The sequence below is a fragment of the Nelumbo lutea genome, chromosome 1, assembly GCF_056320005.1.
Source record: "Nelumbo lutea isolate HS-2025 chromosome 1, American lotus-T2T, whole genome shotgun sequence".
NCBI lineage: Eukaryota > Viridiplantae > Streptophyta > Magnoliopsida > Proteales > Nelumbonaceae > Nelumbo > Nelumbo lutea.
Window position 1 is genome coordinate 119128811 of NC_142684.1, and position 27994 is coordinate 119156804.

General features: G+C 38.7%; 1 protein-coding gene and 1 pseudogene across 3 annotated transcripts; one reads left to right on the forward strand and one right to left on the reverse strand.

Moving 5' to 3' along the window:
* Positions 1-29: 29 nt before the first annotated feature.
* Positions 30-13095, forward strand: LOC148877095 (uncharacterized). Of its 2 annotated transcripts, none has more exons than XM_088981694.1 (9): positions 30-238; positions 440-862; positions 3576-7269; positions 7367-7442; positions 7617-7714; positions 7829-7894; positions 8017-8106; positions 8898-9074; positions 12798-13095. In XM_088981694.1, the coding sequence occupies exons 2-9, from the start codon at positions 480-482 to the stop codon at positions 12831-12833; spliced, it is 4620 nt and encodes a 1539-aa protein (XP_088837820.1). In that variant the 5' UTR covers positions 30-238; positions 440-479; the 3' UTR covers positions 12834-13095. The 2 variants fall into 2 exon arrangements, 1 of the variants encoding a protein (XP_088837820.1); XR_016110936.1 differs by adding an exon at positions 8313-8387 and having other exon boundaries at positions 33-862.
* LOC148877096 (ornithine transcarbamylase, chloroplastic-like) lies at positions 13059-27994 on the reverse strand (annotated as a pseudogene). The gene is made up of 5 exons (XR_016107001.1): positions 27784-27994; positions 25875-26189; positions 14633-14764; positions 14239-14514; positions 13059-13391 (listed from the first exon to the last, which is right to left on the reverse strand). The product of XR_016107001.1 is annotated as an ornithine transcarbamylase, chloroplastic-like (transcript).

Below are 27994 nucleotides of genomic sequence, written 5' to 3' on the forward strand. Positions count from 1 at the left end.
ATAAATTACGATGGAGTTGTTGGTCAAGAGAAATAAGAAAATGATTACATTGGGCTTTGGACAGTTTGGTGGGAACTGGAAAGCAAGTGAAGATGGCCAATAATAGGTCGTGTTTCTTCACAACTTATTTTTGTCATTTGTCACACTTATCAGTTTCGTTGGCCATTCTTCTTCCTTGAAGCCGATCTTTTGACGTACCGTCGTCGATGAAAGATCGCCGATTATTATTATAAAGCTGGTATACAGCAAGACCACATTTACTCTGCATTTTTATCCGTTTTTTTATTCTTGCATAAAAAAATCGAAGTCCTCTACTCCTCTTCTGTTTTTCGCATTTTGGATTTTGGTCCTGCTCCTCCTTTCTGACTCCGCAGAGCTCTCTCTCTCTCTCTCTCTCTCTCTCTCTCTCACTCTCTCTCTCTGTTTCTGTCTGCACTAGAGAGCAAAAAAGAAAAAAAAACCCTAGCGAGCTCGCTTCCATGGAGGATTTTTCACGTTCTCTGCACAGGAGTGAAGCCTCTGTAACTCTCTCGAAGAAAGTTTCCAATGGAAATGGCTTCACTGCTAATACTGTCTACGATGACGTCTTTGGTGGTCCGCCCAAGTTTGGAGTTTCGACTTTCACTTCTCGGATAGAAGACTACAGCGAGATTTTCGGCAGTTTTCATTCTTCTCGTGGTTCTTCGATTCCGGTTCTAGATCTTCCTGTTGTCGACGGAGGTGATATCTCCTTCGATGTTCGAAGCTCAAAGTTCGATTACTCGGAAATTTTTGGCGGGTTCGATTTTGTAGCTTTCGCTGATTCTTACGAGGAACTGTTTATGGAGCCAAAAGGAGACGAGAGTTCCTCTGAGGAGGTCTGGTATGTTCTTTTCTCCTCTGGGAGTTCTGGCTTTGCTTCATTTTCTTTTCTTTTTTTTCTTTTCTGTTCTCTAAACTAGTTGATGAACTTTGGAGAAGAAATGTTTGTTCTTGGGCTTCTTTTTTGCGCCTTTATTTGTTACTTGGTTGTTCTCGGTAGTTGGTGGAATTTCAAGTTGAACCGACTTCCGCGAAGAACAGTATTCATGCCTGGTAGGCTGGTAGTTACAATTTGGGTCAGCCATTGGCTTCTAAACCAGTTAAAAGATTAACATGAAAGCTTGTGGGACCATGGCCAACCATCATAGGTTTGATACTATATAGGACCGATTTAGTGAAGGAAAGACAATGACTTAGTGGAGGAAATTTTGCTCCTTGGAGGTTTATTAACATGTGCCCGCGTTATGGAAAATGACACGCCAAGTGCAGTCAAGTAGGAAGCAATTATATTTTTTTTGCTCTCTTGTTTTTCATTTACTTTATTTTTCTCGCTTTTTTTTTTCTTTGTGTGTATATGTGTTGTGTTGGGGGAAGGGGACTCTGTTCTGTTCATGGAAACTGCTCTGCTCTCGTCTGGCACACTGAAAAACTGAAAGACAAAAAAGGTAAAAAGGGTGAAGACTCCTGAATATCCTGGATTTTAACATGGTGCACAGTTATTTCCCTTCTGGTTGTGAAGAAAAAAACTTAACACATAAACAAAGAATGTGTATACGAGATATTAATTTAGTGCATCCATGAAACAATATGGCTGAATTTGTATTCAAGGCTCTGAGGTGAAATATCTTCAGATTTAATATATCACACGCTAGGGAGCATTGGAAAAGAAAACATCTGGCCAAATCTGGATTTCCACTCTAAAGATTTAGGCTCAGTTTGGAAAGAGTACAAATACAAATATATACAGTGCAAATACATACAAAATAATACAAAAAACATAGATTTGCACTCTACATATTTGCATTTGTACTCCTTCCAAACTGAGCCTTAGATACAAATCTACAATTTCATGCCCACAATTAGTTATGATATTATTTACATCCAAAAACTAACTGTTATGTACACAACCTCAAGAATCATAGTGTATTTGCCTTATTAGAATAATATTAATATTTTCCTTAGTTAATATTAATATTTATGTTATTATAAATATTAATATTAATATTTGTTAACAATGGCCTAATTCCTAAGTAACATTAGACTTAGATTTATAAAATAGGAAATATCAAATGCCTGCACAATTACAATAAGAAACACTTACACCCTTTTTAACTCCTAATAAGAGTGCCATGGGCCCAACATCTGATGAATTTTGTACTTTTTGTTGCTGCTTCCCAAGGGGTTATTGCTTCGTGTAATGGTAAAATATTGGGCTAACAAGGATGGGAATATGGGTTCAAGTCTGAGAGTGATCAATTTGCTCAGAAAAATGCAAAAAGTAGGTCCATATCCAGTCCACCTCTCCCAAGACACTAGATAGATGGGCCCAACATGGGGAATGGCCTTCTTTGTTTCTGCTGCCATTTTCATTGTTTTCAGCTTCCATGTGCAAGCAGCATGGTGTATACAAGATATGCGATGCATAGGAGTTGGCGAACCTTAAGATTTATAAACTTCATTACCTAATCTGTACTCTATAGTTTTTTTTTTTTTGATAAATATCTGTACTCTATAATTGCCTTATATTTGTTCTTCTTTGATTATTTTAACTAAAATTCTTTTTTGTCATCTGTCAAAAATTGATAAAAAAGAAAGATTTCTAAGGATATGGTGTCTCCTACTAATGCTCTTCACTAGCCATTCATGGACTAGGAGTTTCATATCACTTGGAATCACCCAATGCTGCCCAAAAACCTTAATGAAATATATTTGTGCCTTTATGGTGTGTTCAAATTGTAGATATGCCTATAAATCATACTTTAGATGACCCTGATGATATGGTGGAGAGACAGTACTTCATTCCTGAAAAAAACAACTATAACTTATTATTTTTTTCTGTGTAAAATGGTAAAAGGTTACTTTTGTATGCTTCTGTTGAATATCTTACTTTTGGTTCCTAATTTATTTATTCTTTTATTATCATCATTATATGTTTTTATTAATAAAGTGGAGTATACCTATTTGTTTTCTCAAAAAAAAGTATATCTATTTGGAAAAAGAAGGAAAAATAGAATAAATGGATATACAGCTGCAGAGAAGCTTTATAGTGATACCAAACAAAATTTCAATTAAATCAAAATACATAAGAAAGAGTCTGTACTCACCCTTTTGTGAAAATGTCCACATTTCATTAGTCAGCTTAGGAACCGGGACAATTGTCTTTTTAACAGGCAAATTCCTGAATATTGTATACAATGCGAAGAAGTTTCCAAGAGGTTGTTCAAGTAATAGCATTTGTGGAATCATCTTTGTTAACAACATTAGCTTTCCTAAGCCAGTTAATTTTCAATTTTGAAGTCTTGAAGCAGCATACATGCCTCTGCTGTATTATCCCCCAAAGATAAGAATTAGCCTATCTCTGATCATCCACTGAATTATCACTCAGCCTCAAGGTCACTGGTTTTATATCACTATTACTTTTCTTTTTGTTAATTTTCCCAGGTCCTTTATGATACATTGATACCAAGGATCCTTTTCTTTTTCCTTTTTTTAGAATATTTTGGATTTAATGTTTGATCTAATATTGTTTTTCCCCATTTCCATTGCTTGTGTAGGACACCTGCTGAAACCGGGTCTCCTTCAGAAGGGTCAAATGGAGATATTTCTTGTTCAGAAAACAACAAAGTGTTGTCAAATGGAACCTTTAATCACTCATTTAATTGTGTGAAGCAGTTAAATGTTTCATTTAATAAAGCTAATCAGAAAATTGAAGATGGGACAAGTGGGACAGTAGACACAACCCAACTCCCAGATGTTCCTGGGTTTACATATGTAGTTGATGAAAGTGCCCATTTGCATGGATCTGACAGTGAGAAGCCACCATCCCGGGCAAGTGATGATCTCAGTTTCAACTTGGATGTCAGTGCAAGAATACTGGAAAGAAAAAGTTTGAGGAAAACCATGTCACAGCCCACTACATATAGTATTGAACCAATGATGTGTCTGAATGACTTCAAACCTCAACAAGGATCTGGCAGGAACAGGTCTAATCCTAGTGAGGTGTTTTTAACTGTCTCTGAAATCAACCTTAGGACACAGCCCTCCCATGTACCGCCACCATCAAGACCACCACCTAAATTGGCTAACAAGATGCCACCCAACCTTAAAACTTCTGAAAATTGTGATCTTGAAGGCGCTGCTGGCAACAGCTCACTACATTTCTTTAATGTAGAGGAAGAAGTGTGTTCAGCAGCTGCAGCCTCTGCAGCTGCTATGAAAGAAGCAATGGAGAAAGCTCAAGCACGACTAAAAAGTGCAAAAGAATCAATGGAGAGAAACAGGGATGGTCTTCAAGGGCGGATGAAGCTGGGGTTGAAAGATGACTTAAAGAATAAAGAAAAGAGAGAAGGTAAAGCTGCTCATGAGGCCCACATATTCAAAGAAGAGAAAACTCAGAAAAAATATGAAAGAGAGCATGGTGGGATTAAAGGAGTTTCTAGGGAGGAAGGGCAAAAAGTCATGAGGGCCACCAAGGTAGTTCCTGATCTAGGAGAGAAGGGGAAAGTAAATCTACCTAAAGAATCTATAGAGCAAAAGTACATGAGGGAATCAAGATCAATTCCAGGATCTAGCAATCAGAAAGATGGAACAGGTAGATGGAAAGAAGAGAAACAATTCTATGAATTTGTAACAACAGATAACTTGAGATTAGCTTCTGAAGCAGATTGGGGAGCTCAAGAACAGGGGCAAAGTAATAGGAAGATGAAAACAGCTAAGGAGGTATGCAGACAGGATGACCATGAGAAGCAACTAAAGGAGGCTCAAAAGATTTGTGAATGGGAAGGAAATGAGAAGGAACATAAAGAGGTTCTTGAGCAGGAAAGAAGTGAAAAAAACCTAAAAAAAAATCTTGAGAAGGAAGGATGTGAGAAGAACCAAAAACAAGTTCATGTGCAGGAAGAACTTGAGAGGACGCTAAAAGAAGCTTGTGAGATGGAAGAAAATAAGAAAAGACTGAAAGAGGCTCATGAACAAGAAGAAAATAAGAAGAAACAGTATGAGGCTCGTGAGAGGGAAGAAAACGAAAGGAGATTGATAGAGGCTTGTGAGAAGGAGGATCTTGAGAATAGATTGAAAGAGGCTTGGGAGAGAGAGGAAAATGAGAGGAGATTGAAAGAGGCTAAAGAGAGGGAAGAAAATGAAAAGAAATTGGAGGAGGCTCGTGAGAGGGAAGAAAATGAAAAGAAATTGGAGGAGGCTTTTGAGAGGGAAGAAAATGAGAGGAGAGTGAGAGAGACTCTTAAGAGAGAAGAGAATGAAAAGAGGTTGAGAGAGGCTCATGAAAGAGAAGAAAAGGAAAGGAAAATGCAAGAGACTCATCAAAGAGAAGAAAAGGAGATGATGAGCTTGAAAGATGCCTGTGGAAGTGAAGAAAATGAGAAGAAAATGGAAGAGGCTCATAGGAGAGAGGAAAATGAAAGGACAGTGAAAGAGGCTTGTAGGGGGGAAGAAAATGAGAGGAAATTGGAAGAAACCTTTGAAAGGGAAGAACAAGAGAGAAGATTGAAAGAGGCTCTTGAGAAGGAAGAAAATGAGAGGAGATTGAAAGAGGCTCTTGAGGAGGAAGAAAATGAGAGGAAATTGAAAGAAGCTTGTGAGAGGGAAGAAAATGAGAAGAAAATGAAGGAAGCCTGTGAATGGGAAGAAAGAGAGAGGGGATTGAAAGAGGTTCTTGAGAGGGAAGAAAACGAGAAGAGATTGAAAGAGAGTCATGAGAGGGAAGACAATGAAAGGAGATTAAAAGAGGCTTTTGAAAGGGAAAAAAGTGAAAGGAGATTGAAAGAGACTTGTGAACAGGAGGAAATTGAAAAGAGACCGAAAGAGGCTCGTAACAAGGTAGAAAATGAAAAGAGACCGAAAGAGGCTCGTAACAAGGTAGAAAATGAAAAGAGACGGAGAGAGGGTTGTGTGCTGGATGAAGATGAAAAGAGGCAGAAGGAATCTTCTGAGCAAGTAGAAAATGAAAGAAGACAAAATAATTCTTGCGAGTGGGAAGAAAATGAGAAGAAACTAAAAGCTGGTGAGAAAGCTCATAAACACAAGGAGATGAATCAGAAGTTAGTGAGTGAGATTTCTAATCCTGATGGCATAGAAACAAATTTAGAGGCAACCCAAGAAACCTGCAGATATGAAATGAGTAGGAAATTGGAAGCAGATAAAGAGGAAGTCATAAAAGATTCAGCTAGAGATGCTTGCGGACATGAAAAGAAGGGGAAGGAATGGGCAGCAACTCTTATGGCAAATGGACAAGATGAAAAGGTAAGGTTGAAAGGATCTCACATAACTGAATCTGCCAATGCACATGAAATAAATCAAAACAAAATGGAGGATGCCATAGAGCCCCTTCAGTTAGATGATAATGAGAAGAAATTTGGATCATCTGAAGAGGATGTTGGTCAAGATCAAAATGATAAATATAATAAAGCATCTCAGACTGCCAGTGCACATGAAGCAAATGGAAACATGATAAAAGATGCAACATGGGTCTTTCCACTAGATGATAATGAGAAGAAATCACGAGCGTGTGAAGCAGATGTTGGTCAAGATAAAAAAGAGGAATCTAACAGAAAATATCAGGTTGACTGTAATCAGGAAAACTTTGAGAGAAAAGAAAGACTTGCTCAGACAGTCAATGAGTGGGATGAGAATAGGAGAAGTGTTTTAGAAGAGAAAGAAAACATGCCAAGAGTAGCTCAGGAAGCTAATACAAGCTATGCTGCGGAGAAAAGGAGGTGCTATAGTGAGACCATTACAATAGAAACAAAGGAGAAAGAAGATAAGATGCAAACAGAAATAGATCAGGAAAAAGAGCAACTAAGAAAAATAGAAGAAGAGAGGGAGAGGGAAAGAGAAAGAGAAAAAGATAGGATGGCTGTTGAAAGAGCAACCCGTGAAGCTCGTGAAAGGGCTTTTGCTGATGCTCGTGAAAGAGCAGAAAGGGCTGCCGTGGAGAGAGCAACAGCTGAAGCTCGGCAAAGAGCAATGGCAGAGGCTCGAGAAAGACTAGAGAAGGCTTCTGCAGAGGCTCGGGAGAGGTCATTAGCTGAGAAGGCTTCCATGGAAGCCAAACTTAGGTTAAAGCGTGCTGCAGTGGAGAGAGCAACTGCAGAGGCTCGGGAACGTGCTGCTGAGAAAGCAATGGCTGAGAGAGCTCTTATGGAGGCAAGAGAACGCATGGAACGATCTGCTTCTGATAAGTTTTCTACTACCCCCACAGATGGTGGGATAAAGCAAAGTACTTCTTCCTCTGTGAGTATGATTAGTTTTTAGTTATCTAGTACCATTCTCTACTTTTATTCGAGGTGCATATTTTTCAGCTGCATGGTGACTATATGTCCAAATGCAGGAACTGCGGGACCCACAATTTCAAAGCTCAAGTTCCTTCAGTAGTTCAAGATATCCAAATTTATCAAATCATGATGGTACATAACTGTATATATACATACATTCATACACATACACACAGATATATAGATTTTTTTTTTTTTTTTGCAGAATGTTGCATCGATGACTTGATGTCCATTTAGAGAATTTTGCTGCATTTCCTTTTTAGGTTAATCTAAAGTTCTAAACTATGTTTCTGTTCTACTATGAAGCTTCCCATGCAGCTGAGAAATTTCAAGGAGCAGAAGTTGAATCAGCTCAGAGATGTAAAGCTAGGTTAGAAAGGCATCAACGGACAGTTGAACGTGCGGTATGTGCCATGCTTGTGTTTAGTTTGGGGGGGGAGGGGGGGGAGAGGGGGGTGTTTGAACTGAAACAAGATAAATCCGTTCTTTTCTTTTTTTTTTCAATTTTCCTATTTCAGGCAAAAGCTCTAGCAGAGAAAAACATGCGCGACCTTCTCGCTCAGAGAGAGCAAGCAGAGAGACATGTAAATATTTTGCTTATATAATCTAGAGATTTTCTTGCTTGTTTTTATAGAAGACCAAATTGTTGAGAGGATGGTACTGACTAAGCTTGGATTGTTGTACCTGATTCTTATTCTGGTTGCAGAGGCTAGCAGAAACCCTGGGTGCTGATGTCAAAAGGTGGTCCAATGGGAAAGAAGGGAATTTGCGTGCACTACTTTCTACACTGCAATATGTATATTCAATCTTTCAGCAACTCTATGCCTTTTATTTTGCATCCTGGTTTGATTAACTACTACTGTTAAGGCATTTTGTTCTTATCGGAATGTTAAATCATCTACTGGTATAATTGCATTGTTATCTTCAATAAGTGATGCCCACAAGTGTATTTAATGATCTACTGAGGACTTACATTGCTTTTTTGGGCCTCGTTGCCTACAGATTCCACCAGCTGAATCTTCTAATTACTCAAATGCATATTGCTTCATTGATTGCACATCCATTTCTTGATGAGCCGTAAGTGCAAACTTTAGGCTACAACCATTAAAAGAAGTAGTCTAACATATGAATGGTCTGGATAATGAAAATAAGTGTCTTCAATACTGTATTACATGAATGATTCATCCTTAAGTATTATGTATTTTAGGCATAAGTGCATTGCTAAATGATGTGGTCAATGGCCCTGTTATATTAATATCAAGAAACAATGACAGAATGCAATATTCCAAGTTTATTGGATAATAATAGTTCATCTGTTAAAAATGTATTTGATTATTATGTTACTAAAAAAGATTTTGTCATCTTTCTGAATGGTTAAAAAGTATCTCACCTGTTCTTAATTACCACAGATATTCTGTAATAGATTTTTGTTATGCTAATTGTGATGTTTAGCTGGATATTGCTCCCTTTTTGCCCCCTTCTCTTTTGATTATCCTATGTCTTTTCACATTATTGTTCAATATGACTTTTAATGAAAAGATGGCAAATCAATCATTATTATTTTAAATTGATTTGATTTGCCGACAGATCCTTGGACCTGATAGTGGTTGGCAGCCGATTCCATTAACAGAAGTTATAACAGCTGCAGCGGTAAAGAAAGCTTACAGGAAAGCCACTCTTTGTGTTCATCCTGACAAGTTGCAGCAAAGGGGTGCAAGCATTCAGCAGAAGTACATATGCGAGAAGGTCTTTGATCTTCTAAAGGTGCATCACTGGCTTCCTATTTCACTAATCATGATTGCACTCAAAAATTATCTAGAAATAAATTCATCAGCACTGATAATGCATAGTCATGATATAGTAATCTGCATGGTTTTAAATTTATCTAGAGATGTAGATTTTCTTCTCTTATATTGCAAAAAAAAAAAATGGTGGCATAGTCCCAGTGCTGCCCTTATCTTTTGTTAAAATGTTGTCATTATCTTTTCCTTATGCCATTCTAGATCCGTGGACTTCCTATTGCCCTCGTGGCCTTATGTACTTCAATTTGCATCAAATTTTAAGGGTGCGACTTAGGTTGGTCCAACTTGAGCACACCTGTTTGCCAAAAAAATAAAAAAAACTTGAGCACACCTGACCCAATCCAACTTAGGTTCAGCATTTTATTTTTACTGATTTGAGGTTGGGGTTGAGCTGGATTGGCTTGGGGTCCTGGCAAGCTCTACCTGATTGTGTCTAAGGATGGTAACTTAACCATATATGTTTTTTGGTAAGACAAACTCCTAATGAGAAAGAATAGCTGACCATTCTACGGTGATAAATCTAATATACTGAATTGTATAGGTACTAATCTTTTGAAGTTTCTTTTGATTATTAATCAGGGCCTTTTTGAAGTGCACCTTCTTTTCAAAAAGGAATTTGTTCAAATAAACACAGTAGTTGAGGCAATGCTTCATAATGCTTCTGGTATTCTGGGAAGAGAATATGTGCTAAATTGGAATGTTATCAAATGCTTTTTTTTTTCTGGTAGAATGTTATCAGATGCTGAGTATCATATTTTCTTCAGAAGACCTGTTATCAAACCTTATTAAATCATGTTTTACTACTAGCAGCATTCTTTCTTTCTTTCTTTCCTTCTTTTTTTTTGACAAGGAAAAAGGGATACACAGCACGGGGGTAGCTCTCCCCCAAAGATCACACATACAAATATGGTAAAAATTCCAACCTATAACTGTCAGCATTCTATATAAAACTAGCCCAGATAAACCCCGATACAGATTGTCTTTAACCTGAGGAAGTCCTAGTTATTCTTGGGTTGGGTTTGGGTTAGACCTTGTTCACTTAGATTCAGGCTTGTCTTGTCCCAGAGTTTGACTGCCCAAGTTTCCCTTTTATCTGGCATGACCATTGTTTGTTTCATATGGAATTTTGAAAACCAAATTGGACATAGAACTCATAGTTCTCAAGGCACCAAGGCAAGGCTAGGGACAGGGGGGCACCTTGTCGCCTAGTCACCTAGGCGATGAATTCTTTTTAAGTAAAAAATATTTATCCTAGGGTAGTTCCCTAGGTTCCATAACCATATTTCCTTAATTATTATCCATAATTTCCATAAGAAAAGTATAAAGTTCATGTTAAAGGTATTGAAATCAACATATTCATGAGAAGAGAAGGAAGAAACAAAAACAAATTCAAAAAATATAGGGGCTGAAGCCCTATTTTTGTTATAAGACAAAAAGAAAAAAAAAAAGGTGGAGGAAGAAATTAGACAAAATAAAAAACAATAAAAAGAAATTAGTAGATAAACACACATAATGAATAATTTAGCTTTATAATGCCTATTTTATAATTATAATTTCAAAAAATTAAAAATATAAAAGTATTTTATTACACAACATACAAAACTGCTTGGCGTTTAAGTGAGGTGAGTCTCCAAGGGTGCCTTGTTGCCTAGGCATTGCCTTTGACAACTATGATAGAACTACTGGAGTTGGCAGCTGGAAATGTTCGCAGCATAGCCATCTAGCCTAGCTAATAAGGTGATTAAGTGAATGAGGACCAGTAAAAGAGTGGGGACATTTAGCCAAGAACCACTTCTGGATCACCTTTCACCTGTACAGTGAGAATAGTGGTATCAGAATCTTAAACCAAACCCAACTAGAAGTGGATACCGATTGCAATTGTCTGACATCATCATCAACTGAGAAAATGTCTGGACTCCTTGCTATTCGATGACATTATCTTATAGTTAAATAACTTACAAGTGATCTCTCCTCTCAAATGCTCCATGACATCACTCCCTTGTGCAGAGCCACAAAATTTTCCTACTGGGTTATATTATGAATAGTATCCAGATTTGTGTTAGAGCATCTTAGCTTTTTATTTATTTTTTATTAAGAAAAATATCTTACATGTGTTAAATCTTAACTGTCACATCTCCAGTAATCTTAGACTTGTCCATGATGAGCGTGGACAAATCTGGGACTAGAAATGTTTTGATCTACTAATCTACTTTCTGTTTCTGTTTGGTTTTATCCAATATTCCTGCTTCTGTTTGGACTTTATATCCTGCACTCTTTAGTTTGTAACGGAAATCTTTTATGACCAAATAAAAAGTAGCAAATCTTTAAGTTTTTTATGGAGCCAAAGCGAGCAATATCGATTACTTAAACTGTGACACACTAGGGAAATCTTAATTATGTAATATATGAGAATCAATCAATACCCATGCTTGGGATCTGCCCTAATCCTATATGATGATCCTGATTACATTCATTTAATAATTATCGGACTTCAACTTTTTTTTATAAGCATGGACATGGACAAGAAGAAATCTAGAGATAAGTTGTACACTTTTTAGTTGCTTTTTTTGGATAAGTTACACTCATTTTACTTGTTGAAAGTATGCTATTTTTGTGATGCGTTGATTGATAAATAAAAGTTTGATTAGCCAACCCAGCTGAAACCTCAACGGATAATTCTCTCAAGTTAGCTAGTTTTGGGTACACGGCTTTTTTTTTTTTGGATAAATTACTCATTTTACTTTTTGAAAGTATGCCACTTTTGTGATGCGTTGATTGATAGATAAAAGTTTGATTAGCCAACCCAGCTGAAATCTCAACGGATAATTCTCTCAAGTTAGCTAGTTTTGGGTACACGGATATGATAGAAATAACTGGATGGTCATGGATACATATAACTCTCACAAATCCTGCAAATACATTCAATAATCCCCCTTGATCAAAAAATAAAATAAAATAATACTTACTAACACTGAATCTAAGCTTGAAGTAATTTATGTAAATTGTGAATTACTGGGATTTACGTTGATAATTTCGGGAAATGGAAGAACCAAGCATTTAAGAAAACAAATATAAATTTTATTGATATTTAAAATACTAATTTCAAAGTTTATAAATTGGATTAGAGGTTAAAAAATAGGACCTGTGTTATTTAAACAAAGGTAGTGTGGTATTGTAAGATTCCTGCATTTTACGAGGCTAGGCTCAAGCTTCCACTCTTAAAATATTAAAATATGTGGGATGACATTGATTACGAATTTGAGTTAGTGGGGCTGTGGGGGACACAGTAACAACAAAATATATTTTAGGGCTGCAAGTGGAAGTGAACAAAGTCAAAATGTACGCTTTCTGACAAAAATGTACCACTTTGTTTTATTTTGAGAGAATGACTGTTTAATATTTTGAATTGTTATAGGACTACATTGGAATTCAGAATTCTGCATTAGTGGTGTATTTTTCCGTCTATTCTTTTGCTATACATGCTTGTGTGTAAGGCATAAATACCTTAACTTGAAAATCCTTCAACTTGCATATGTTTATGTACAAAATTACATATATATATATATATATAAAATAATACAAAATCAAGGGTTTTGCTTTGTATTGTACTACTTTTCTGTTGTTTTTCGCTGGATATTCGTAACTCTAAATCCGTTCATAACCAAAATACTTGGCATCATGGCAGGAGGCATGGAACAAATTTAATTCAGAAGAGCGGTAATTGTGCTGTGGAAGCAATTCATCTCCATTCTGTCGAGCGTGCACGTGCTGTCATTTCTGTACATCCATTTGTGAAGTTCAGAAGTAAAACGTTTATTTTTTTGACACTAAGAGTGAAAGGCTTAGTGATAGAGGAGCAGCTAGGTAGTAGGCACGATTACTGCTTTCTTTTCAGTTTTCAGACCGCTCCGCTCTACCTGGATGTGCTTCAAGACTCGTAACAAAAGGCTCACAACAAAAGAATACATAATTAGTTCCTAAAAGAGTTTTACCTTCCATTCAAATTGCAATTAACCTACAATCTTTTAACATTCCATTGCATCTGTCTAAAGACCCCATCATGATTGGCTCGACACAAATTTGTGGTGGGGGATTGTCACACGGTTCACACCATTGCCAAGCTAACTGCAATGGTCATAAATCATAAGCCAAGCATGTGAAGCATGATTCATCCGATTCTCAGCCTGTTGATCCCATCAGTGACCTCCACGCCTCCTGCTGGTAGGCAATGCATAAAATAAGCCTTCTGGCCTCCTAGTTCCATAAGGGCTTCGTCCACCTGCAAGAATAGTTCACGTGCTTAAGCATAAAAACAAAATTTGGCCCACAGCCACCTGGTGCCCATCTATGAAACGGATGGAATGTATTTTTCAGACTATCGATTTATCATTATCATTTCTCGATGTCCTCTATTCTTCCATTACAAACAACAGTTACAGGTCAGAAAATGGGTCTTCAGCGGTTTATGCAACCACCATTTGGTAATATCCTACAAGGAGTCAAGGATCAGAAGTGTGTAATAATCCTAAATCCTATAAAGCATTTGTTTAATGAATGGGACCAACTAGCATAACTATCTGGTTTGTACTTTGTACCAAATTTCCAAAACTAGTCCGGTGCCTAACCATCAAAAATTGTCAAGACTAAAAGTCACCTTATGCAGACGGAGTTCCTACCATGCGCATTATCAGCTTCAGATCTTCCCATCAGAGACTCAGATGGTTCCTGATCTGATCCACTAAATAGTTGTTACTAATTTTGGGTATTTGGTCATTGTCAAAATTCTATTGAAAAATGTTTTAGAAATCTAAATTTCATCAATAAATAGTTAAAAATGAAAAAAACGTGGATTTATATAAATCTCATGTATTCAAATAATCGTATATTTACTGTGCGCTACCAAATGGTTCCATATTTCCATATTTGACCCAATTCCCCATTGATCTTAAATCAATGCACCCTAGTTGGACCTTATTATGATCTTATTTATATTCAGAGCTTTTGGGCACAACTCTAATAACGAGGGGCAGGTATGTCAGGCGTTCCTGTGATTCGATATACTCATCACCCTTTAAATATAAAAGGTCAATCATCTAATGTAATCAGGAAAATTATAAGAATTGTACCTGAAATCCCTGGAAGACTTGATGACGATATGCAGCCTCGTCCTTTTGACCCATGCTGGCCCACACATCAGACTAGATAACATCAGCTCCTCTAACGGCTTCTTTAGGATCATTAGTTATCTCAATTTTGCTGATTCCAGCACTTCGGGCCTTCTCAATCGTTTTCTGGTCAGGCTCGAAGCCCTTGGGGCAGGAACAGAAAAAATGGAAAGGAATCACTGATGCCATCAAGAGCCATGAATGTACAATGCTGTTTCCATCTCCAACATAGACAACCTGAATGTTTCCATGAACCAGAATCTAGATTTGGGCATGAATAACCCCCACCCCACCAAGGAGTGCAACTTAAAAATTAGATAACCAAACAGAAAAAAGAACAAAAAAAAAGTCTAACCTTGGTTCCCTCCAGCTGACCAATATACTCCATTATGGTGAGTGCATCTGCTATAATTTGGCAAGGGTGATTATAGTCTGTCAGCCCATTAATTACAGGCACAGTAGCATATTTAGCCAGATCAAGGATGTCCTGCAACATTCGTAGCATGTAAATAAAATTGAATTTAAAACAACATAAGTGTCTTCTTCCATGAAAGGTGGAACTACAGGAAAGAAAAAATGATAACATAAGTGGCTTAAGACAGAATATATGTCAGAATGGTTCTTGGCACTTGGAAAAAAGTATCATTTTTTATAGGTCTTGGTAAAATATAACATTTTGATTCAGTTGTAAAGGTTTCAGTTGTATGAAATTATGAAGCACTCTGAGTGCAAGAATGCAAGCCCTATAACTTACACAACTCCAATCATTTTTTGGTGTTTCGCCAAGTCAGTTGGTTTGAAGCCCTTGCCCATGTTTTCTGTTACAATAATATCTTTTGGCACAACCATGAAAATGACAATATATATCCCTGTTTATAATAACAAATTAATACATAGGTGTACTCCTTTTCTTTTAAGACACTTTCTGACTAATAATTATGGGTTTCATCATATATAATTCCTTTGTCAAAAAAAAGTATATGTTCAACTCATCCCTAGTTCCTGTGATACTTTTAGTAAGAAAATAGGAGCATATAGATTTATCATACATAAAAAGAATCTAAGTCTGGATTCCCCACAATACTAGCAATAGTTTTGACTCCCATGAGGTTTTATTGTCATAAATCAGTACTAAAACCTGTCCTAGAAGGGAGAAAATGCAAATGTATGTTAATCCATTTGCTCAGAATGCAAAATGACTGGGTAACCCAGAGAACATGGAGTTGTATGGAAGTCTAGAAGGATATTTAGAAGAGTAAGCTTTATGAGTGTTGAAGATTAATTAGTTTTATGATGTTTTTCTGAGTAGATGTTTTATGTTAGTTGTTAGATAGGTGGGGACCACAGTAGTTATGTGAGTCCAAATTTTATTATGTTTTTTGAGTGTTATATATGCTGTTTTATGTTTTGCTGCCCTATAAGGGCATAGTTGTCTTTGTACTGTTCTATTATTTTAGTATAAATAATAAGTGAAGGGGGCGGCCAGATTATTTCTCTCTTTTCTCTCAACTTCTCTTCTTCTCTTCTTCTCCTCTCTTCCTTCTCTCTTCAAGAAACTACTTTCATATTTTTTAATTCAGCAGATTTCTACTATGAGGTATAATGAGGTTCTTATTTTTTCCTGATCAGCATGTGGTTAATGAGGTTTTTATTTTTCATATATTCCCTAATTTAATTGATCCAGATTTTAGTAAAGCCTGGGACTAACCACATGCCACCATGTCCTCCTAATGGCAATTTTAATATGTTGAATAACCATAGACCCTAACAATCAAAAGATTTTAAGGTGCCCAGTTGAGAATATCAGAATACATACCACTATGGGTGTAAAGAAGGAATGAACATAGCTGAGCCAAACTTCGACCAGCTCACTCAGCTCAGGTTTTGAGCTAATACTTGAGCACAGTGTTAGGGCTGTAACTTGAGTTGGTTGGGTCTGGTTTAAGGCCAACCCAGGTCCAACCCTAAGATCTGGACCAACCCAAGATCAAAGCCCAGGTTGGCCAGCCTGAGCTCTTATCAGGCTAAGCCCAATACAAGTCAATCTGGGCAGGCTCAAGCAGAATTAGGCAGGTTTGTGGGGTTTTAAGGATTTCGTGCTCATGTTATGCACTTCTACACAACACGCACACATTCACGAACATATTGTGCATGAGTGTGGTTCTAGGTTGATCATATTACCTAGGACATATATACGATGCATAAATACACAATGGACATACATGCATGGGATAAATATATTATAGAAGGTAAGTGGGCTTGGGTTGTGCTGGACCAGGCTTAGGCTACCCTTAGTCCTTAACCCAAGCCAGACCAAAGTTCAGGTGAAGTGTTATGGACACACCGCCCGGCAGCGCACTGCAGCGCAGTCATAGGCGGCAGCACACACATCGGGCCGCACAGCAGCACGCACCGCCCGGCAGCGCCGCACAGCAGCCCGGCAACGCGCCGCATGCACCGCCTGGCAGTGCGCAACACGCACCGCACGGCAGCAGCACTAGACAGCAGCACGCACCTCACGGCAGCAGCACTGCAAGACGCGCGCACCGCCCGGCAGCAGCAGTACAGCGGGGCCCACATGACAGCTCATCAGGGTGGGTCCACACTTATCCTACCACATCAGCTCTGCTCACCAACTCGCCGCCAGCTTCACCATTCCTTATTCCTTATCCCTTATCCTTATCTTATTTCTTCTTAAGTAAGAGTTGTGTTACCATTAGGAGTAGGTAATTAGGAGTTTTAGTTTGAGTTGGATTACCCTAGCCTAGCCAAATCCAACAAGGAATTTCCTTCTGTAATCTCCTATTTAAGGAGCTACGAATTGAAGTAAATGTATTCAGTTTCCAGTCAAGAGAGGAGTAAGGACAGTTCAGGTGGTCTCTTGGACAAATCACCTATTCGGAGAGTTCGGGTGGTCTCTTGGACAAATCACCCATTCAGTTTTCCGCAATAGGGTCTGCACGCAAGGGAAGGCACAAGGGAAAGCAAGGCTTTCTCCTCGTAGACCAACCCGTGACGAGATCCTACGTGCGGGCCCATAACATGAAGCCTCAGTTTTCAGGCCCAAGTCCAGACGAAAGCCAAAAAATCCAAGCCCAATCTGTGCAAACTTGGGTTTGGGTCAGGGTGGGTGCAGCCCTGCACAGGGTTGGCTCAGGTTCATCTAGCAAATCTCAGGCTTGGCCTTTTTTGTTTGGTATTAGGAGTTTAGGACCATTTCCCATGTTCTAAGGTCCATAATTGATATACATTAAAAGAAAAAAAGAACAAAAATTATATGTATAATACATCAAACATCATATGTCTTATGGTATCTATGCTAATTGTTCTCAGTCTCATTTAGCCAAATGAGCTAAATTTCAACCTCAAGCTTGGCTTGTACGAATTAGCTGAGACAGCTTGGCTTCATTACAGCCCTAGGCAACCTGTGGTAAGAAGAATTGACTGAACAGAAGGTAACCTTCAAACCTGATAAAATATGGAAGTCTCACCATAGGTTGGGACTCATGGAAGAGTTTAATTTCACCAACTGTAGGAGATCAAGGAATGCAATAACTGGGGAGTAAATGGCAAGTTGAACATTTAGGGACTAATCCATTGTAAGAGGCAAGTCATACACTAATTAGGTCAAAAGAAACCTTTTATCTATGTAAACCTAAAACAGGTACAGGGTGTTTGGAACATGAATATGAGCATCAACTATCTGATACAGAAAACAGGTATGATGTAGATATGGAACCCTATAGCTTATAAGAAGGATTTTATTTTCCTCCAAGGGCTGGGGAACATGGAAGAGTTTAGTTTCACCAAGGTAATTGTAAAAGGAGACTCAAAAGGTGTGCTCCATGCACTGTTGAGGAATGAGAGGAGCACACGTTTGGAGACTGGCCCATGTGATTAGGGAAATAAAGTCCTAGAACTTTCACTGAGCACCTTTCCCTTGTAGAGAAGGAAATGACACCGCATATTGGTAAAACCTGGGGTTCAGAGGGTGTACATTGGCATATTGATGTTGGGGTTGCTGCCCCAACTCAGGTCCCTCCTCTTCAACGTGGAGCTGCCTCCTTCAAGAATGAAAGAGAGGGAGAGGTAATAGAAAGAGATCCACACTTCTTCATTATTCTCAGTTCTGTACATATTTTCTTTTGTACTGATTCTTATTACATGTGACTAATTCCTCAACCAATTAACAGACTGCTGTCAACTTCACAACTTGGTTCAGTTGTTCAATTAGTTAGGTTGTTGCTGATGTGGCCTCTTCCTTTTTCATTCTAGAATATACCCTTATTCCCTTTTGTTGGCTCCCCAGTTCCCTAACAATTGATGTCACTTTAACCTTGTATTTCTTGACTTTCTCCCAACACCCCTTCTGTATTGTGTACTCCTTTGTCTTGTTATGGTGAAATTGAACATAAAATAATAACAGTAATGACCTCTAGCATGTTTAAGTCCATTTTAGTTCATTGCCTTATCCTAAGTAAAATTAAACATAAAAAACATTAAGAATAGGAGAGCTCCATCATAAGAAACAAGTTTACAAGATGCTTCAGCAAAATAGACAGGCAATGTTAAGTTGATACTGATATGACTTTAAGAATCTGATATGTACAAGGTTATCAACTTGAGAAATAGGATTCCAAGATCTGGCAATTATGTTCTTCATTCTCATGTTTTATAATATGTTTTAGTATCACATTAATCATTCAATAATTGATGGACATTAACACAAATTAAATATAGAAGCATAAATCAATGCAAACAACATTCAACAATTACATAAGTTTTAGTTAATTAATTGAACTGTTATTAAAGAAAATTGACTATACTGATTATGTAGAGAACATTGATGTGGGCCCCACAGCCGTGGTCCCACTCTGTCCGTAGGGTAGAATGTATCTAACCACAGCTGTGGTCAATTTGTTATTCTGTTATTCCTAGTTGCTATTTATTTTTCAGTTTTATATTGTTTGTTATGTGTTAGCAGTTATGATGTAAACACCAAGGGCAGATATGTCCTTTCATGTAACTAGCATAACATATATATATTAAATTAAAGTGGTGGCAGCAGAAGATTGACATTCTGTTCTTCTCCTCAAAATCTGTGTTCTACTGCTCTCTCACCACTCTTTCTTCTACTTCTTCTTCACTTTCTCTTCTCATCGAATCTGAAACTTCTTAGTGATCAAGACTGATAGCAGTCTTGAACACCTACATGGTATCAGAGCCAAGTTAGGGTTTCTCATGTGAGCCTAATATCAGCCGACCACATGAGAATCTCCTAGGATTGGAAGCTGAAAAGGAGGAGTTCGTAGACTGATTCTTGGAGATTGCCAGAGGTGCTAGCAGCTATTGGAAACTTGCTAGGGTTGCAAAGTGGTGGTGGTCAGGAAGGATCAGAGAAGACTAGGGTTTGGGTAACCCTAGAAGGCAGCGAACAAATTTTCCTTGTAAGTTATTTACTTTCTAAGAGAAGTTCTATCAAAGAAGATAGGTTGGACCTATCTGGAGGGGAAGACCGAACCATTCTAGGTTTTTCTCTCTTCAATTCACTAGGGTTTTACAGCAAACCCTGGACTGAACTGTCTCAACTGTGTTTCTCTCTACTCTAGGGTTTGAAAGTGATCTTGTGGCAAGCCCTAGTGTTTGACTGAACCCTGTGATCTACCTAGAGCTACCCTTAAGTTTATTGGTAGGTCTGATCAGATTCTAGGGTTTCTTATTAACCCTACTGCAAGCCTATCTATACAGTTCTGTTTGGGTTGTGCAACTGAATTGCTTACTTAAGGACTGATTAAACCCTACTGCAAGCATATCACATTTTTTTAAGCTGTTCTCAGAGTCCCAAGGGGTTAGAGCTCTACGGACAGCTACTACTGTGTTGGCTAGTTAGTTTCAGATCAGAATTATCTCAGTTTTGTGCACTTACACTGAGAATACAGATCAGGCCTATATCGTTTTGATTGAGATTGGTAGTTCAAGTGCTGTTTGATGGGTGGTCAGATTACGACCGTAAAGTTTGATGGATCAAACTATTTGGAATGGGCCCAATCAGCCATGATGGCTATTGGTGGAAGAGGTAAATTAGGGTACCTCTTGGGAGACATGAAAGAACCTCCCAAGGGAGACCCGACATATACCAAGTGGATGCAAGAAAACTACTTGGTTATGGCATGGCTATGTAATTCTATGCAGCCTCATATTAGCCGGAATTATTTGTGGGAAAAGACAGCTAAGGAGATATGGGATGTTATGAAAGAAACTTATTCCCAACCCCTTAATGTTGTCAGAGCATATTAATTGAAATGTGAAGTGAAAAATCTTAGACAAGGAGAGAGACTGGTTTCAGTATATTTCTCTACTTTGCAATCCCTGTGGCGTGAGATTGATCACTTAGAGACTCTTGAGTGGGAGAGTCCCAGAGATGCACAGATATATAGAAAGCAGGTTGAGACAAACCGGGTATTTGAGTTTCTGGCAGGCTTAAATTCAGATTATGATATTGTCTGGCAACAGATTTTGACTAGACACAGTGTGACTCTCTCTCAGGCATACTCATTTGTACACAGTGAAGAGACCAGAAGGAAGGTTATGATGCAACCTCAGCCACCCACACCAGCCTTTATAGTGGTTACACCCGAATCAGGGGGTGATTTAGAGAAGGACAGGAGGAAGGAAGACAAGAAGGATGTGGCATGTGAATATTGTAAGAAGCCCAAACATACAAAAGAGACATGTTGGAAACAACATCCTCACTTGGTTCCTGCGAAGTTGAGAAACAAGAAGGGCACTGCTCATGTAGCCGTGAACACTGATTCAACATCCTCGTCTGGCACAAAAGGAACATCTTTGGAGACCTTAGCTACAGTTCGGGCTGCCCTAATACAGATAGAAAAGGAAGTTGGAAATTCAGCTCAGCCACCGTAACCTCCATCAGCCCCTGCCACATCTGCCTTCGCCCATTTAGGTACTCGAGCTTCAGCCTATCATGCCTCAACTCCAAGTACTACTGAACCTTATTGGGTAATAACTTAGGTGCATCTGATCACATGACTAGCTTGCCTTCATTGTTTACTACTTACCATTTGTCTTCTGGTAGGGATAAGGTATCTATTGCTAATGGCTCCCTAGTTCCTATTTTTGGGAAGGGTGACATCAAGCTTTTAGATACTATCTTCCTGTCATCTGTCTTGCATGTTCCTAAGCTTGATACTAACCTTCTTTCAGTCAGTAATATCACCAAGCATATGAACTGCTCAGTAACCTTCTTTCCTAACCGATGTGTTTTTCAGGACTTGGAGACGTAGAAGGTGATTGGGACTGGCCGTGAGGCGAATGGGATCTATCCGCTCGGGGAGCGGTTCTGTCAGGGAGAGTCAGTTGAGAAGATGTCTTTTGTTTCTCAGAGTGTGAGTCCGGTTATGTTTTGGCATAACCGATTAGGTCATTTGTCTTTTCGATCTTTACAGAGTCTGTTTCCTGCTTTATTTGAGTCTATTGAGTTGTCTTAGTTACAGTGTTAAAGCTGTGAGTTTGCTAAGCATTGTAGAAAGCCTTATTTATTGAGTAATAAAAGGAGTGATAATTCTTTTGATATTGTGCATATTGACGTTTGGGGGCCTTATCATATCCCTTCCATGGGTGGGTACAGATATTTTTTGTTATTTGTTGATGACCATACCCGTTTTTCTTGGGTTTATCTCATGCGTTCACGAGATGAGGTACCTTCCCTGAATCAAAATTTTCACCAAATGATCCTAACCCAGTTTGACGCCAAGATCAAAGTTCTCAGATCTGATAACGCAAAGAAATACTTTGCTAAATCATTGACATCTTATCTTCTTCATCATGGGGTTATCCACCAGAGCTCTTGCCCTCATACACCTCAGCAGAATGGAGTTGCCGAAAGGAAGAATAGGCACATTTTGGAAGTGGCTAGAAGCCTCATGTTTACTTCCAATGTTCCTATTCGCTTCTGGGGTGATGCTATCTTCACGACGGTATACCTTATTAATCGAGTTCCTTCCAAGGTCCTTGATATGCGATCTCCTTTTTCCCTTCTACACCCACGTGAGGACTTGTTTTCAATTCCTCTTAAGACATTCGGTTGTACTTGCTTTGTTTAGCTTCTCGGACCTCATCACTCCAAGTTCAAACCCAAAGCTTCCAAATGCATCTTCCTTGGTTATGCACAAACTCAAAAGGGTTATTGCTGCTATGATCCTGTCTCTGGGAGGAAGTTTGTCTCCATTGATGTCACTTTCTTTGAGGGAACACCCTATTATCCTCGGGTTTCCCCTCAAGGGGAGAGCAGTGAGTGTGGGGGTTTGAGTTCTTGTCTTCAGGGGGAGAGCAATGAGAGTGGGGCAGTTCCTTTACCTATTCCATTGGGTGATGAGAGCTACAATGGTGAGGGTAGTTAGAGGGATCAGGAGTTAAGGGAGAGCTGCAATGGTGAGGGTGGTCAGAGGGATCAGGAGTTGCGGGTTTATCACAGGCGGTGCATGCAGGTTGATCATGATCATCAGCAGTCCAGGCCAACTCCAATCTCATCTGCAGCTCTAGGTCCAGATACTACAGTCCTAGAGCCCACAGAGACTTCCCCTACAGATGATCTTGACCTTCCGATTGCAGTCCGTAAAGGGAAACGACATTGTACCACATCCACAACCCACTGTATTTCCCATTTTTTATCCTATGATCGCCTATCTCCTACCTATAGGTCCTACCTTAGTTCCATTTCCAATGTCCCTATTCCAAGAACAGTGCAAGAAGCCCTATCCGTCCTTGAATGGAAAGATGCAATGCAAGTTGAGATGGATGCCTTGTTCAAAAGCAACACCTGGGAGGTAGTTGATTTGCCCAAAGGAAAAAAACCAGTTGGATGCAGATGGGTATTTACGGTGAAGCATAATGTAGATGAATCTATTGAGAAGTATAAAGCTCGGTTAGTTGCAAGAGGGTTTACACAGACTTATGGCATAGATTACTTGGAGACCTTTGCATCGGTAGCCAAGATGACTACTATTCGAGTCCTATTGTCCCTTGCAGCAAGTCACACTTGGCCTTTATACCAAATGGATGTGAAAAATGCCTTTCTGAATGGAGATCTGCAGGAAGAAGTTTACATGCGCTTGCCTCCTGGATTCTATGATGCAGAAATATGTAAGAAGGTCTACCGGCTCAACAAGGCTTTGTATGGTTTGAAACAGTCACCTAGGGCTTGGTTCGATAGATTCAAACTAGCTCTTGTGAAGTTTGGTTATGTACAGGCCCAGTCAGATCATGTCCTATTCATCGAGAGGGTGGAGTCCTCTTTGACATTACTGGCAGTATATGTTGATGATATTGTGGTCACAAGGAATGATAGCCATGAGATTGAGTCTCTTAAACAGCTTCTTCATCAAGAATTTGAGGTGAAGGACCTTGGTGTACTCCGATATTTTTTGGGTATTGAGGTTGCTAGATCCAAACAGGGGATCTTTATTTCTCAGAGGAAATATGTCCTAGACCTGTTGGCAGAAACTGGAAAATTAGGTATCAAGCCTGCAGATACACCAATTGAACAGAACCACAGGATTAGTGCCGAGAGTGGGGAGCTTCTTGAAGACAAAGTTATATTCCAACAATTGGTAGGAAAGATCCTATATCTCTGCCTCACTCGGCCAGATATTACTTATGCTGTTAGTGTTGTCAGTCAGTACATGCATTCTCCTAGAACCGCACATCTTCTTGCGGCAGAAAGAATCTTAGCCTACTTGAAGAGATGCCCAGGTAGTGGTATACTATTCAAGAACAACAATCACATGAAGGTGGAGGTCTATACGAATGCTGATTGGGCTGGGAGTGTTGATGACAGAAGGTCTACCTCAGGATATTGTGCCCTTGTGGGAGGAAATCTTGTCTCTTGGAGAAGTAAGAAACAAAGTGTTGTCTCCCGGTCAAGAGCTGAAGCAGAATATAGGTCCATGGCCAACGGAGTGGCTGAAATCCTATGGCTAAGATCTCTACTTGAGGAGTTGGGTATTGAGTATGAGAAGCCCCTGATGCTGTACTGTGATAATCAAGCCGCCATTAATATAGCACATAATCCAGTACAGCATGACAGAACCAAACACATTGAAGTTGACCGCCACTTTGTACAAGAGAGGGTCTCATCTGAAGAAGTATGCCTCCCTTACATCACATCCAGTATGCAACTAGCAGATATCCTCACTAAAGTTGTATCAAGAAAGAAGCTAGAAGCGGATCTATCCAAGTTGGGAATGATGAACATATACTCCCAACTTGAGGGGGAGTGTAGAGAACATTGATATAGGCCCCACAGTTGTGGTCCCACTCTGTTCGTAGGGTAGAATGTATCTAGTCACAGTTGTGGTCAATTTGTTATTTTGTTATTCCTAGTTGCTATTTATTTTTCAGTTTTATATTGTTTGTTATGTTTTAGCAGTTATGATGTAAACACCAAGGGCAGATATGTCCTTTCATGTAACTAGCATAACATATATATATTAAATTAAAGTGGCGGCGGCAGAAGATTGGCATTCTGTTCTTCTCCTCAAAATCTGTGTTCTATTGCTCTCTCACCACTCTTTCTTCTACTTCTTCTTCACTTTCTCTTCTCATCGAATCTGAAACTTTTTAGTGATCAAGACTGATAGCAGTCTTGAACAGCTACAGATTACATAAGAGATTACAAACTTACAATTCATTCCTAAAATTTAGCTTAAGAATTTGTGATTTCTTAGCTACATGTTATGGGCTCTGCTTGGAGATGATTCCCTCATGAATGTGTGAGTTGTGTAGGTATTAGTATGTAAACAGTAGGTTTCCTTGGGTTTTAAGAAGTCCATGTAACATAGCACTGCCAAGTTGAAAGGTACTTTTTCTTATGATCAGGGTGATTAGTGAGAGATGAATTCATGGCTGCTATTGTTGGGGAGCAAAAAGCTAAGGATTTGGGAATTACAAGGCTGATTGTTGAAGGGGACTCGAAAATAGTCATTGATTGGTTGAAAAAAGAAGAGGTATTATGGAAATTCAGAAACGAATTCAGGAGGTTCAAGTTGCTGTCAAGACAATTGCAAATTCATGTAAGATGGATTCAGAGGTTTGCTAATGGTTTGGCGGATGGATTAGCTAAGGAGTATATAGACATCATTTGTTTTGGGCTCAATGTTAATAGGGTGGAGGATCTTTTTGTTGTAAAGGGTTTTTCTCCCAACAACTTCTTGTTGTATTCTCTTTTTGTTTAAGTCTTAATAAAATTTCTTGAGTTGCTGATAAAAAAATATCTCTTTTTCTTATGAATGCTGAAAGATCATTTGTTCACCATTGTTATTAAACTAAAGAAATAATCAGATGTACATCACAACCTATGGTATATTAGTCAACAAGAGCTTGTACAAATGCAATTCCTCAAAGTTGACTAAAATCTCAATCTCATCAAATTATTGATCTTGACAAAGCATGTATTACTGTAATTTGCTGGACAAGCACTGGATAGGCAGGTTGACAAGACAAGGAATCCACTTGCATATAAATACATTAGACAAAGTGTAAAAGAGAATGGTCACTACACAACAGACTCACCATCATACCTGATGAGCAAACACACGGGCCATAATAATGTACGAGCAACATCACGTGTTTCCTCTCGCTTACCCATCTGGATATCATCTGGTCCCAAATATATGGCATGGCCACCTAACAAAAGAACCCTGTCTCAAATGAAACCCGAGTTCTCATGGATGGCTTTGCAAAGATCATTTCCATTGTCTTCCCTTTAAATGGGAGAAATATCCATTCCCCTGATTTCAGCAAAGCTTTGATCTCACTGGCTTGATTGAGGATCTTCAGAATAGTGGCTTTGTCAAAGTCGCTTATATGCAGAAAGTCCTTGATATCTGTTTTTGCTGAAATGGAAACACAAGCATCAAAACTAAATCTAGTCAATCATTTGTTAGGTTCACACGGAATTGATTTTTCATAAGGATCTTATTGTGGATGGTTGCATCTATAGTTGTACCAATAATACTGAATAGAGAAAACTCCAACAAAAGTCAAGTATAGGCACTTTTAATAGTCATAGAAGTAGACATTTTTATTTGAGGAAACTAGGTGATGCATTAGAGGCAGCAATACCAATTACATGACAATAGATGTAGTGCAGACAGGGTTATAGGTCCAGGGATGGGGCATGTATTTAAATATGGATCTGCTTATACATTGGCACGGAGATATCATCCAAAGTCATCAATAATGAAAAAGCTTTGGCTCCTTTCAAGGACAGAATGCTCCATTTGATGGTGGATAACAAACTGGCATTGTTGATATTTGAGAAAACCTTAAACTTCTGATGATGACATGGATGATGTGGCTTTGTAATCCACCATCAAAAGGAGCATTCCCTCCTTTTTAAAAGGAATGAAAGTGGACTCTCAATATAGAGCAAATAAAATATGGCTACATATATGGTATTTGGACAAACCATTTAACTAGCCCTAATTATCATTAGAAATCACAGCTGTTTGATCTAACTTCTTTCTTCTGTACTTCTGATCATATCCTTCTAGCAATTCCAAATATAAATAGAATGTTTTAGATGGTTAGATTCATGCCATTGAGATGATTCTGGCCGATAATATTTTTCAGTAATCAGTACCCAAAAGAATGCTCTCTTTGACACTGCTGCTTTCTACTAGTCCCAATTATCATTAGATATCACAGCCGTTTGATCAAACACCTTTCATCTGTACTTCTGGTCATACCTTTCTAGCAATTCCAAATATAATGATAATTGGTCAGATTCATGCTATTGAGATGATTCTGGCCAATAATATTTTTCAGTAATCAGTACCCAAAAGAATGCTCTCTTTGACACTGTTGCTTTCTACTACCCACCAAATGATGTAGCGAATCAACATCAAGCTACATTAGCTTACTGATCTAATGAACATGCACCTAAGCTACATTAGCTTACTGGTCTAATAAACATGCACCAATGCCAGATCTAAGCTTTCACCATGAATGAATGGTTCATACTCTAACTCGTGCACCAAAAGTATACAGATTACGTAGAGCTTCGAAAACACAATCTAGTAGTTCTGGGTTCACGTTTCCATCCAATACCCTGCCTTATAATACATGTAAACACGGAACTCGGGAGATGAATTGTGATCATTTCTCATAAAAATTTGTGATTGTTACCAAATCTTAACTCTTTGAACTCAAATAGCAGATGTTGAAGCTTACTCATATAAATGCAGACACTAGCAATAAGATTAGGATGTCTTCTCCTCTTTAATCTCTGAGAGTCGAAGCAGGTAACCTCATTTTATGCTACATCTAGAGCATATACACTTCATTTCAATTCGATTTATCTCAAACAACAAGAATGGGGATGCTGGATAAATGATGCTGACAACGCTAGCACAGTAACAAGTTGCACAGAAGAGAACTTAAATTTGAGAAAAACTAAAGAATCTCGATAAAGGACAAAAAAAGGACCTTTCCCACCAACGGAAGAAGAGACTGAAGGTGCAACAGAGGAGCTCTGGCAGGAAATACGGCCATGGAGAGCCGGAAATCCGGCATGAGAAGACAGATATGCAGGAAAATTTTCCCTTAGAGAGCACGGGACGCCGAAGAATTTGTCGAGAGTGACACGAGAAAGACGTGGTGGTGTCTGATCGAACAGAGCAGTTGCAAGAGATCGCGG

Bases quoted from the DNA above. Each gene is read 5' to 3' on its own strand.
- LOC148877095 (XM_088981694.1), top strand. From the start codon at position 480: ATGGAGGATTTTTCACGTTCTCTGCACAGGAGTGAAGCCTCTGTAACT. The intron at 7,895-8,016 runs GTAAATATTTTG...TTCTGGTTGCAG, and splicing joins GAGAGCAAGCAGAGAGACAT to AGGCTAGCAGAAACCCTGGG. The intron at 8,107-8,897 runs GTATATTCAATC...ATTTGCCGACAG, and splicing joins TACTTTCTACACTGCAATAT to ATCCTTGGACCTGATAGTGG.